The sequence below is a fragment of the Chiloscyllium plagiosum genome, unplaced genomic scaffold (assembly GCF_037043375.1).
Source record: "Chiloscyllium plagiosum isolate Xiang-an unplaced genomic scaffold, Cpla_swu_hap1 HiC_scaffold_21, whole genome shotgun sequence".
Classification (NCBI taxonomy): Eukaryota; Metazoa; Chordata; class Chondrichthyes; order Orectolobiformes; family Hemiscylliidae; genus Chiloscyllium; species Chiloscyllium plagiosum.
This window is the reverse complement of record NW_028270159.1, coordinates 48,564,183-48,579,220: the sequence shown is the minus strand read 5'-3', so window position 1 is coordinate 48,579,220 and position 15,038 is coordinate 48,564,183. Positions and strand designations below refer to the sequence as shown.

General features: G+C 46.1%; 1 protein-coding gene across 1 annotated transcript; it reads left to right on the top strand.

The window, feature by feature from the left end:
- The first annotated feature begins 8,961 nt into the window (after positions 1–8,961).
- On the top strand, positions 8,962–13,220 carry LOC122564729 (E3 ubiquitin-protein ligase RNF183-like). The gene is made up of 2 exons (XM_043719865.2): positions 8,962–9,260; positions 10,109–13,220. Exon 2 carries the CDS (start codon positions 10,180–10,182, stop codon positions 10,747–10,749), a length of 570 nt encoding a protein of 189 aa, XP_043575800.1. The 5' UTR covers positions 8,962–9,260; positions 10,109–10,179; the 3' UTR covers positions 10,750–13,220.
- Positions 13,221–15,038: the final 1,818 nt, after the last annotated feature.

Genomic DNA, 15,038 nt, shown 5'->3' with positions numbered 1-15,038 from the left:
AGACTGGAACTGAGGTAAACATACATGCTGTACACTTACACTCACACTGTACACTGAGAGACACACACACTGTATACTGAGGCATTTGCATTGTACGTGGATTCACAGACACTGCACTGAGAAACACACACACTCTACACCAACAGACACACTACACACTGAGACACACACACTGTACACTGGCGCTTACACACACAGTAGACGGAGACACACACTGTGCGCTGGGGCACACAGTGTACATTGTGATACACACACGATACATTGAGACACACACACACACAGTCAACTAAGACACAAACTGAGACACACACCATGTACACTGAGAGATACACACATTGTATACTGTACTGAGACACATGGTGCATTGAGACACACACACAAAACACTGAGAAACACAGATTGTAAACTGTGACCCACACACTATGCACTGAGACACTTATACCGCACAACGACACACACTGTACACTGAGAAACACATTCTGTAGACTGAGACATACTGGCGCTGCACACTGGCACACACACACAGACACATACAAACGCTGTACACTGAAACATACACACATTGTATACTAATGGACATATTGTACACTGAGACACACACATTCTACACTGAGACGCACACACTTTACACTGAGCCACACTCACGCAGGCTGTGCACTGAGGCAGACACACACACTCACACTTCTCACTGAGACACAAACGATGTGCACTGAAACACACACACTCTGTACACTAACAGATACAGACACATTGTATATTGAGACACACACTGTACACTGAGAAACATACACTGCACACTGAGTCACAAACACTGTGGACTGAGACACGCACACCTTCCACTGACCCTCACACATACTGTACAATGAGACACATACATGCTGCACACTGAGACAAACAGAGGCTGTATACTGAGGCAAACACACACGCTGTCCACTAACATACAAACTGTATAGTGAGGCACGTGCACTGAGATACACACACTCCACGGTGACATACTATACACTAGACACACACACTGTACACTGCAAAACACACTATACACTAAGACATATACACTGTGCACTGAGACACACACACTACACACTGAGACACAAATGATATACTTTCAAACACACAGGCTGTACATTTAAAGACACATTGTGCACTGAGACACATGCACTCTACACTGAGACTCACACATAGCACATGGGCACACATACACATGCTGCACACTGGCATGCACACACATTATATACTGAGTCATAAATGCTTTACACTGAAACACACACAGCATACTAACAGACACACACTGTACACTGAGACACACACTCTGGGACAAACACACTCCTCACTGAGCCACACTCACGCAGGTTGTGCACTGAGGCAGACACACACATTCACACTTCTCACTGAGGCACAAACGATGTGCACTGAAACACACACACTCTGTACACTAACAGATACAGACACATTGTATACTGAGACACACACACTCTACACTGAGACCCACACACTGTGCACTGGGACACACACACCTTACAATGAGCCACACACACACAGTACATTGAGACACATACACACTGCACACTGAGACAAACACAGACTGCACACTGAGGCAAACACAGACTCTCTACACTGACACACACTGTACTCTGAGAAACACGCACACTACACACTAACACACATTGTATACTGAAGCATGTGCACTGTACACTGACACACAGACACTGTACTGAGACACACACACACTCTACAGTGACACAGACACATTAAACACTGAAACACATACACTGCATCCTGGCTCGCTGTATACTGAGAGAGATGGTGCACTGAGACACACACATGAAACACTGCGAAACACAGATGGTAAACTGCAACACACACACACACTGTGCACTGAGATTCACAAACTGTACACTGCGACACACCTACAGTATAATGACACACACTGTATATTGAGAAACACACACTGTCCACTGAGGCATACACACATTGCACACGGGCACACACGTGCGCGCGTGCACATACACACACACACATGCACACGCACAGTAAACTGAGACACAGACACTGTACACTAAGTCAAACACAAACTTCCACTGAGTTACACATTGTTTACTTACACACACCATATACTGGCACCCACATGTACAGCCTACACTAAGGTAAACACACTGAACAATGAGACATACTCACTGTAAATAGAGAAACACACACTGTAAACTGAGACACATACGCACTATACACTGAGACACAGTACACTGAAACTCAAATTGTAACAGTGGGTCTCACACAGACACTCTACACTGCCACACACACACACAAACACAAACACAGTATATTGTGACAGACACTGTACACTGAGAGACACATATAGTACAATCCACAACATATACACTGCACACTGAGATACACACACACTGTCAATGAAGACACAAACAGAGACATAAACAATGTACACAGACACACACACTGTATACTGAGATGTACACTGTGCACTGAGATACACACACTGTGCACTGAGATACACACACACTGTCAATGCGGACACAGAGACATAAATAATGTACACTGAGACACACTGCATACTGAGAGATATGGTGCACAGAGACACAGACACACACGAAACATTGCAAAACACAGATGTGCACTGAGGCTCACAAACTGTACACTGCGACACACACCCTGTACACTGAGGCATACACACACTGCACATGGGTAAACACACACAGACACACACACTGTACAATGAGACACAAATGCTTTACACTGAAACACACACACACGCTGTACACTGAAAGACATGTTGTACACTGATACACACACTGTACAATGACACATACTATGTACACTGAAAAACACACACTGTGAACTGCCACACACACTGTACACTGAGACACACACACACATACACACTGTGCACTGAGATAGAGACACTGCACACTAAGTCAAACACAAACTGTACACTAAGTTACACACTGTTTACTTACACACATCATGTACTGGGGAGCACACATACAGCCTACACTGAAGTAAACACACTGAACAATGAGACATACTCACTGTAAGTAGAGAAACACACACTGTAAACTGAGACACATACGCACTGTACACTGAGACACAGTACACTGAAACTCAAATCGTAACAATGTGTCATATACAGACACTCCATACTGAGACACACACACACACACTACACAGACACACACACACAGTGCACTGTTTACAGACACTGTACACTGAGACACACACTGTACACTGAGAGACACATACAGTACACTCCAAAACATGCACACTGCACACTGAGATATACATACCGTACACTGAGACAACACACTACACTGAAACATACACGCTGTACACTGACACACACAAAAACACAGTGTATACTGAGACAAACATACACTGACAACTGACACACATACTCACTGTACTCTGCAACATATACACTGTACATAGAGATATACATACTGTATACTGAGACACACACACTGTGCACTGACACTCAGTGCACTGAGACAGACTGTAAACTGAGACACATGCACACAGTACACTAAGACACACACAATTTGTACACTGAGATACACATTGTTCACTGAGTTACACACTGTACACTGAGACATATTGCACACTGAGACACACGCAGTTCACTGAGACACCCACTGTACACTGAGAGACACAAACACTATGCACTGAGACACACACACGCACACACTGTACACTAGGTCAAACACAAATTGTACACTGAGATACACACTGTTCACTTCCAGACACCGTATACTGGCACACACACAGTATACACTGGAGTAAACACACTGAACAATGAGACACACTCACTGTAAGCAGAGAAACACACACTGTAAACTGAGACACGTAATAGACTCTACACTGACACACAACTGTTCACTGTGACAGACACTGTACACTAAGACACAAATTCTACTCTGAGAGACAGACATAGTACACTGAGAAACTCACTCTGAATAGTGAGACACATATACTGTAAATTGAGATACACAGCACACTAATACACACACTGTACACTGAGTCGTACACACAGTGTACACTGAGAAACACACACATACTTTACACTCAGGTACATGCTGAAAATGGAGACACACACATTGTCCATTGCAACACACACAAAATTCACAGTGTACACTGACACACAGTACACTGAGACATATAAATTGCTCACTGCTACACACAAATAAACAGTACACTGAGAAAGACACAAAGTATATTGATATATATATACTGTACACTGAGACACATACACTATATACCGACAGACACAGACACATTGTACATTGAGACACACAAACCGTACACTGAGACACACAAACTGCACACTGACATATACAGCGTACACAGACACATACTGTACTCTGACACACACTATACACTGAGACAGACATGCTGTATGCTGTGATAAGCATACACACTGTACATTGAGAGACACACTCTACACTGAGACACACACACACTACACTCAGACACATGCTTTAAACCGAGACACACACTGTAGTCTGAGATACAGACACACTATTTACTGAGGCATACTCACTGTACACAGAGATACACACACATTCCGCACACTGAGAGACACACTTGGCACACTGAGACACACATTGTACACTGAGACACATTCTGTACATTGAGATACACATACTGTCCACTAACACACACAAAAACACAGTGTGCATTCAGGCAAATTTACACTGTACACTGAAACAGACATACGGTACACTCAGACACACATACTGTCCACTAAGACAACATGCAGTGCACTCAGACACACATTGTAAACTGACATACACACACTATACACTGAGAAACACTTACACTCTATACTGCAAGACCCAAACACTGTACACTGAGACACACTGTACACTGACACAAACATACTATTCTGGGACACACTGTGTACACAGAGACACACTCACACTCCACTCAGACATATTGTAAACTGAAACACACACACAAACACACAGACACAGACACACACATACAAAGAGTACATTGAGAGACGCAGACATTGTACACTTAGTAAAACACACATAATGTATACTGAGTCACACACAGACTGCATACTGAGACATACATGCTGTACGCTGAGATTCATACTGTACACTGATACACACTCTGTATACTGAGAAACACTCACACTGTAAACACTCACACAGGCACACTGTAAACTGAGACACACACACACTCTGTACATTGAGAGATACAAACACTGTACACTGACATATATACATGCACACACACACACAAACACACAGAGTACACTCAGACACACATCCACACTGTGCACTGAGATGTACATACACTGTACTCTAACAAACACACATCCTGTTCACTGAGACAAGACACACAGTGCAGTCAGACACACTATACACTGAGACACACACAGTGTACACTGAGTAACGCACACACAATGTACACTGAGACACACACACAAAGTACACTGACACATAAAAACACACAGTACACTGAGACACACCTTAACACACACACACTGTACACTGAAACATACACACTGTACACTGAGCACATACATTGTACACTGACACACACAAAAACACAGTGTACAGTCAGGCAAATATACACTGTACACTGAAACACACACAATGTACACTTCGACACACATACTGTTCATTGAGAAACACATATTTTACACTGAGACAACACACAGTACACTCAGATACACTGTAAACTGACACTCACACACTGTACACTAGAGAGACACTTACACTCCATACTGAGAGACACCAACACCATACACTGAGAGACACACTGTACACTGACACAAATACACTCTATTCTGAGGCACACACACAGTGTACTCAGACACACTGTATACTGAGATACCCACCATACACTGACACACACCCTGTATACAGAGACACACACATTCCACTCAGGCACACTGTAAACTGAGACACAGACACTGTAGAGTGAATCACACACACACTGAGACATACACACTGTATACTGGGAAATACACTATACACTATGTAAAGCACAGACACCATGTAAACTGTACACTGAGACATACACACTGTCCACTGACACACACAAAAACACAATGTACACTGAGACACACACTGTACACTGCTACACAGAAACAAACTATACATTGAGACATATGCAAACTACACTCACACACACATAGTGTACACTGAAACACACACACACTGTACATGACAGACACAGACACATTGTTCACTGCGACACACAGACTGCACACTGGCACACACACATACTATACAGAGACACAGACACTGTACACTGACAAACACTCACTGTATGCTAAGACACATACACACTGCACTGAGACGTACACACACTGTACACTGAGTCACAGACACTGTACATTAACAGACACACATACTATATAGTGAGACACTGACACACACAAACACACTGTATACTAAGACACATGCAGTACACTGACACATACACACACACACAGTACACTGAGAGACACACTATATATCAGGACACACATATACCGAATACTGAGACACACACTGAGACACTGAGACTGGCAGCCTCACTTGCTCCTGGACATTGAGACAGTCAGGCTGAATGACTGTGATATACATGCTGAACACTGATGCACTCACACTCGACGACAGGTTTATTTGACATCAGAAGCTTTCAGAGCACTGCTCCTTCATCAGGTAAAGTGGCCACTTCATGCAACTAAGGAGCAGCGCTCCGATAGCTTGTGATTTCAAATAACCTTGGGGATTAGAACCTGCTATCGCGTGACTTCTGCGTTTGCCCATCCCAGTCCAACACTGGCATTTTCACATCACACTTACACTCAACAGTGAGGCACTCATTCATCTCAACATTGAGACACTCATATTGAACAGTGTGATACACACCAAACACCACAACACATACTGCACACTCACAATCCACACTGAGACACTTACACTGAACGCAGACATCTCCTTGTTCTACACTGAGACACACACAGCGAACGCTTTACACTGAGACCAGTCTCACATTGCGCATTGCGACTTTCAAGCTGAACACTGAGACAGTGCGCGCACATGCACACACCCACACCCACTTACACACACATACATACACACACACACTCACACACGCACATACACACACACACACACACTCACACATACATACACACACACACACACGCACTTACACACACACACACACACGCACTTACACACACACGCACTTACACACACACATACACACACATACATACACACACACACACTCACACACACACACTCACACACTCACACACACACACACACACACACACACATACATACACACACACACACACGCGCACATACACACACACACACACACATACATACACACACACACACACACGCACTTACACACACACATACACACACATACATACACACACACTCATACACACTCACACACATACACACAAACCCATAACACGGCATGGTGGTTCAGTGGTTAGCACTGCTGCCTCACAGCACCAGGGTCCCAGGTTCGATTCCAGCCTTGGGTGACTGAGTGGAGTTTGCACATTCTCCCTGTGTCTGTGTGGGTTTCCTCCGGGTGCTCCGGTTTCCTCCCACAATCCAAAGATGTGCAGCTCAGGTGAATTAGCCACGCTAAATTGCCCGTAGTGTTAGGTCATTTAGTCAGAGGGAAATGGGTCTGGGTGGGTTTCTTTCCGGAGGGTCGGTGTGAACTGGTTGGGCTGAAGGGCTGTTTCCACGCTGTAGGGAATCTAATCTAATTTAAAAAAAACACTGTGACTGGCATATTAATATAGTGGCAGTCTCATACTGAAGACTGTACACCGTGTGTAGCTGTGCTGCTCAGACATGTTGCAGTGTCTCCCAGACATGTAGTTGTGTTGCACACACGTGTACCTGTGCCACTCACCTGTATCTCTGTTGCCTATGCTTCTAGCTATGTTGCCCACATGTGTAGCTGTGTTGCCCTTGTGCCTAGCTATGCTCTCCACACCTCTGCCACACCCTCACAGATTTGTGTTGTGGACCATGCTCCTATTGGATTGGACTAAGCAGCTGGTCAGCTCACAGTCTCCGCTCTCAATGACCTCAATACACCAGCGTCATTGGCTTGGCACTGCAGGGTGGAGGTCGATGCTCTGATGTGCCCCTTTCTCAGGTGCTGCCCAGTGCTGTTTTATTGAAGTGGAGGTGGTACACACAGCCCTCTCAGATGAGCAGATTGTCTCTGTCCCTGGGAATGGCAGCTTTTTCTTTACAGAATAGAATCCTTACAGTGTGAAAACAGGTCCTTCGGCCCAACAAGTCTACACAGACCCTCCGAAGAGTAACCCACCCAGATCCATTCCCATAATACTCTATATTTACCTCGATTTCTGCACCTACCCTACACATCCCTGAACACTGTGGGCAACTTAGCATGGCCAATTCACCTGACCTGCACATCTCCGGATTGTGGGAGGAAACCGGAGCACCCAGAAACGGGGAGAATGTACAAACTCCACACAGACAGTTGCCTGAGAGTGGAATTGAACCCGGGTCCCTGGCGCTGTGAGGCAGCAGTGCTAACCACTGAGCCACTGTGCTGCCCTGTGCCACTTCCACTCAGAACCCGTGACATCCTACCTCAAAGCCCCCGATGAAAGCGTTTCCATGGTGACCATCTACCTGCTGCAGGTATGTGTAAGGCCAGGGCTGAGTGTACAGTTCGTCAGGGGCCGGGTTTGTGGTCACTGCGAGGGTTCCCCACGGGAGATCCTGGTGCCAGGCAGATTACAATGAAAGCAGCTTAAAGGAGGAGAGTGGCCTTCTAAGGAAACATCCTCAACAAACCAGGAGAACCTGTTCTACTAGCTTACTTGTGCAGCACACACAACAGGAGCAGTCACAGAGGTAGCAGCTCCCGGAGACAATGGGATTAAGAGAGCGAGAGACGGACCGATGCAGCAAACCAGACTGACACAAGTGAAGGGAGGGCAACGCAGCCGGTGAAGGGTTAACCACAGAGTTAAGGACGTCAGGTCAAATCCATCGGAAGGCTGCAGCGTCCAGGAGGTCTGCTGGTTCAGAGCCAAAGAGGAAGACCGGCCTTCAGACCCATTCAGACTCCTCCAGGTTTTGGGTGGAAAAGCAGCGAGATTTTAACCTGACTCTGACCTCACTGTGCGAAACAGCTCAGGCTCACCGTTCCAGAGAGCCACTGCTGGGGCCAGGCAACAGGTTTTGGCTGAGCTGGACAACTGGGCACTGGTGACTGGGAGAAGCCAGGTAAGTGAGGGAGATTTCCTTGTCCAGTCAGTAGCATGATGCAAGTCGGAACGGGAAGTATGGAAGTAGTTGGGGGGGCGGGGGGGGGGGCGTGGGGGGTGAATGGCGAGATTGAAGGCTGGTGAGAATGGTAATTAGGGGGACAAAGGTTAAGAGGTGACTTAATAGAGGCATGCAAGATGATCAGAAGATTAGATAGGGTGGACAGTGAGAGCCATTTTCCTCGAATGGTGATGGCTAGCACAAGCGGATATAGATTTAAATTGAGGGGTGATAGATATCAGAAAGATGTCAGAGTTAGGTTCTTTACTCAAAGAGTAGTAGGGGCGTGGAATGCCCTGCCTGCAACATAGAGTCACAGAGTCATAGAGATGTACGGCATGAAAACAAACCTTTCGGACCAACCCGTCCATGCCGACCAGATATCCCAACCGAATCTAGTCCCACCTGCCAGCACCTGGCCCATATGCCTTCAAACCCTTCTTATTCTTACACCCTTCCAGATGCCTCTTAAATACTGTAATTGTACTAGCCCCCACCACCTCCTCTGGCAGCTCATTCCATACACGCACCACTCTCTGTGTGAAAAGGTTGCCCCTTAGGTCCCTTTTATATCTTTCCTCTCTCACCCTAAACCTATGCCCTCTAGTTCTGGACTCCCCCACTCCAGGGACAGTAGTAGACTCACCAACATTAAGGGCATTTAAATGGTCATTGGATAAACATATGGAGAAAAATTGAAGAGTGTAGGTTAGGTGGGCTTTAGATTGGTTTTACAGGTTGGGGCAACATCGAGGGCCGAAGGGCCTGTACTGCGCTGTAACATTCTATGTTCTATGTTCTATGAGGTTGTGACGGGAACGGTGGTGCTCCCTCAGATGGTGTGAGGCCTACGACAGTGCTCGCTCTAGAGGTTACCATGATGCCGGAGGGAAACGGCTCCGAGTGCGAGTGCGCAGTCTGCTGGAACCCCTATGACAATGCCTTTCGTACACCAAAGATCCTGGAGTGCAAACACACCTTCTGCCTGGAGTGCCTGGCCCGTATGAGCCTGGCGTCCGTGCCGGAGATGGATCCAGGCATGTCCTGCCCCTTGTGCCGCCACCTGACACCCCTGGGTGCCGGGCAGCTGGTGACGGGCCTACGCACCAACGCGGAGATTCTGGGCCGCATGAGGCTGCAGCCAGTCCACGTCTACCTGGACCACGGGCGCCTGTTCTACAAGGGGCCGGGCAAGGCCAGCTTCCTGCTGCGGCGGCCCACTGTCTACACCCTCAGCCTGGACGTGGAGCGCGAGGGCGGCCTCCCCCTGCCTACCCAAGCAGCGCCAGCACTGGAAGACCGACTGCCCCAGAATACCATGTGGAAATGCTGCCAGAGTCCACCCTGCAGAACCGCTATCTACATCATGATCGCTACCTTTGGCATCACCATCATTCTCGTCATCTCACTCTTCTGGACTAAGAAAATCCTGTGGGATTTGGGCTGAGAGAAACTCCTTGCATTTATTTAGCCACCCTCAGGATGCTCTACCCTCCCTCTGAAGTCCTTTCTCTTTAGTGACAGTTGCACGGTAGGAATTGCAATCTGTTCCCAGCAAGTTCCCTGAAACAGCCATGTAACAAATCCTCAGATAACCTGTTTTCACCATGTCAGTTGAGGGATAAACATTGGCCAGGGAAACCACCTCTGCCATTATTTCCCCAATGGTAACGTGGAATTTTCTGCTGCCTGAGAGGGAAAATTGTTTCATGTCATATCCAAAAGGCAGGATCTTTGAAAGCTCAGTAATGCACTGGATTGTCAGCTGGATTCAGTGCTGAGTCTCTGGAAGCAGGGATCTTGAACCCATGACCTCCAGCTTCATAACACGAGCTCCCACCCAGCTTAAGCAATCGATGACCCGTGAGGAACAGGAGCAGCATCCGAGTGAGAATCTTAGCAGGTGGGGAATACCGCCTCACGTAAGTGGTATCAGGCTGAAGTTTTGGTCTAAACTTGGCTAGTCGGTTCCTCACAGGGAGTGTCACCAATCCCTGCAAAGTTTCAGGAAGGAAATTGATATGATCATCATTTCACATGGATACTCCCAAGGCCCAATGTCACAGTGAGGCTGCTCAGGGTCACGTGGTCTCTTTGAGTTTACGTGTTCTGAGTGTAGCGCACAGGCACAATTTCTAACGACATCGTATATTACTCTTGTACAAAATCACTCAGTGCAACTTCAAACTGTGATTGTACCATTAAAAATGGAATAGATGTGGTGAGGTGCCATTTAGATCAGGGTCAAAAGTCACAATGACATCTCAACACAATTATAACAGACTGGGAGAGTAGGCAGTGTACCTGTTCAATATACACCAGGATATCTTCACAGCCCACTGAAGGACAGGTACATAAATACTCCATGAGGTCATGGTTTGGTACACTAAATCCCATCCGAGGGAATTTAATACACTCACCAACCCCCATCTGAGTGAGGAGGCAAAACACTAACCTCCATCTGTTTGAAGGTCTGGTACACTGACTCCCACCCAAGTGAGGGTCTAGAACACTGACTCCCATCTGAGTGAGGGTCTAGTACACAAACTTCCATCCGAATGAGGGTCTAGTACACAAACTCCCATCCGAGTGAGAGTCTAGTACACTAACCCCCATCGTGTGAGGGTCTAGTACACTAACTCACATCTGAATGAGGCTCTAATACACTAACCTCCATCCGAGTGAGGGTCTAGTACACAACCATCTATCTCAGCAAGGGTCCAGCACATTAACCTCCATTTGAGTGAGGGTCTAGTGCATTAACCTCCACCTGAGTGAGGGTCCTGTACACTAACTCCCATCCGAGTGAGGGTCTAGTACACTAACTTCCACCTGAATGAGGGTCCGGTACACTAACTCCCATCTGAGTGAGGGTCTAGCACACTAACTCCCATCTGAGTGAGGGTCTAGTACACTAACTCCCATCCAGGTGAGGGTCTAGTACACTGACTCCCAGCCAAGTGAGGGTCCAGTACACTAACACCCATCTGAGTGAGGGTCCAATACACTAACACCCATCTGAGTGAGGGTCTAGTACACTAACTCCCATCTAAGTGAGGGTCTAGTACACTAACTCCCATCTGAGTGAGGATCTAGTACACTGACTCCCATCTAGATGAGGGTCTGGTACACGGCCTCCCAGCCGGGTGAGGGTCTAGTACACTGACCCCCATCCAGGTGAGGGTCTAGTACACTAACTCCCATCTGATTGAGGGTCTAGTACACTAACCTCCATCTGAGTGAAGGTCTAGTACACTAACCTCCATCTGAGTGAGTATCTAGTACACTGACTCCCACCTGAGTGAGGGTCTAATACACTAACTCCCATCTGAATGAATGTCTAGTACACTAGCTCCCATCCGAGTGAGGGTCGAGTCCACTAACTCCCATCTGAGTGAGGGTCTAGTCCACTAACTCCCATCTGAGTGAGGGTCTAGTCCACTAACTCCCATCCGAGTGAGGGTCTAGTCCACTAACTCCCATCTGAGTGAGGGTCTAGTCCACTAACTCCCATCCGAGTGAGGGTCTAGTCCACTAACTCCCATCCGAGTGAGGGTCTAATACATTAACCTCCATCTGAGTGAGGATCTAATACACTAACTCCCATCTGAGTGAGGGTCTAGTACACCAACCTCCACTTGAGTGAGGGTCTAGTACACCAACCTCTATCCGAGTGAGGGTCTAATACATTAACCTCCATCTGAGTGAGGATCTAATACACTAACTCCCATCTGAGTGAGGGTCTAGTACACTAACTCCCATCCGAGTGAGGGTCTAGTACACTAACCTCCACTTGAGTGAGGGTCTAGTACACTAACCTCCATCCGAGTGAGGGTCTAGTGCTTTCACTAACTCCCATGTAAGTGAGGGCTTGATACGTGTATGCTGTCAGTCAGTCAAAGCTTCCATACCTGTGAATGTTGACATGAAGGTATCCTTGGTCAGGAAGGAGGATGAGTATTTCCCGCTCCACTCTCACATTGTGACTGGTGACTGTGCAGATTCCACCACAAAATGGTTTTAAATAATCAGTTGCAATTTAAGAGACTGAAGACTCTTACGTTGTTTGCAATGAGTGAGGAGAAAATCCAGCACTGAGCAGATAAACCAAATCATCTCTTCTGAAAGACAGTCCTTTTATCATTGAGCTCCCAGGGCCTTGGCCTGTTTGCAGAGAAATACATTGAGGAACAGCTGCCATCCCTTCAGCCTAAGGCTGTGGAGGAGCTACAACAGTCACCTTTGGTTTCCATGGAAATAATGCTATCAGCATTTTGATGCCAGGACGATATTGCCATGAGTCTTTGGTTGCTTGGGAGATACCACATCAGCTGCTGGTTACTAAGGAAATGTCATCATCGGCCTTTATGACAAAGTCAAAATGTGATGTCTGAGAAATCAGGAACTCGAGCTTTGCATTGAATTCATTTCCTCACTATCATCAGAGCCCAGGATGGTCCTTAATTTGCAGAGAAAGCCAAAAGCAATTTCAATACAGGTGTTAAAGAAAGACTTGTGGTTATAAATCTCCTTCAATGTCATGGGGACATTCCAAAGGATTTTACAACCCACAAAGTACTTTTGAAATGCAGGAAACTTGCCAGACCAGTTTGTGCACAGCAAGATTCCACAAAGAGCAATGTGACAAAATGACCAGAAAATCAGTTTTGGTAGTGGTGATTGGGGGGCATTATACTGGGTATATCTGGGAATTTGGTAACATTAGATGTCAAAAGCCCTTCCATCATTAACAGCCTGAATGTTTCGGTGTGATATTGTAATTGACATACTTGTATAAAAATCCAAAAAACACCCTCATACCAGGGCTACGATAGGAAAGTTTGTGTGTTTCCAATACAGGATGAATCAGAATTAGGAAGCGTTAATGGAAAAAATTAGGGAGTCTCTGGATTGAGGGTCTTCTATGTCAGTATTGTACCACATAAGGGCTTGGGGGTTTAGACCAACTTTTATAGGTTTACAACCAAAACAAATTATAATTTCAGGAGTATTTTGGAGCCAAAGTCCTGATGAAGCAATTGTCCATTATCTTTTTATCTGTATACATGTCTCTGTACGTTATTTAGGTGGAAACATCAGGTTACAAAACAATATGGACTATTTGACTGGGTAAAACTGACTTTAATGTGTAGAAAAGGGGGTGTCATTCAATTCAAATTGTAGAAAGGCAAGTTGAAATATCATCCCATTGGTCAGAGTCTGGGAACTGTGAACAAGCAGTGATTCATGAGTCCAGGTCCACAAGGCAATGAAATCTGGAAGCATAGGTACAAAAGCAATCAGGAAGGTGAGGATAAAGTTGGCCATTATCTCCAGCAGACTGGACTCCAAAATGGAGGACACACTCCTTCAATTGTACTTACCCATTGGGGAAGACAGTACTATGATGATAATGTCACTGGGCAAATAACCCAGAGGCACAGGCTAATGCTCTGGGAACATAGTTCAATTCCCATCACACACAGCCAATAAATTGGGAGTTGAAAGCTAAGTTCAGTAATGGTGACCATGACAATTATCACCATTTGTAAAAACCCATCTGATTCACTCAGGAACAGGAAGTCTGCTGTCCTTAATTACCTGGTCTGGCCTACATTTGACTGATATGGTTGACTCTGAACTGCCCTGGTAAGCCGTTCAGTTCAAGGGCAAATAGGGATGACCAATGCAGCGATGTCAGTGAACCTACATCTAATGAAAAGAAAGAAAATAGTG

Excerpts from the sequence above, each read along its gene's own strand:
- LOC122564729 (XM_043719865.2), top strand. The coding sequence starts at position 10,180 with ATGATGCCGGAGGGAAACGGCTCCGAGTGCGAGTGCGCAGTCTGCTGG.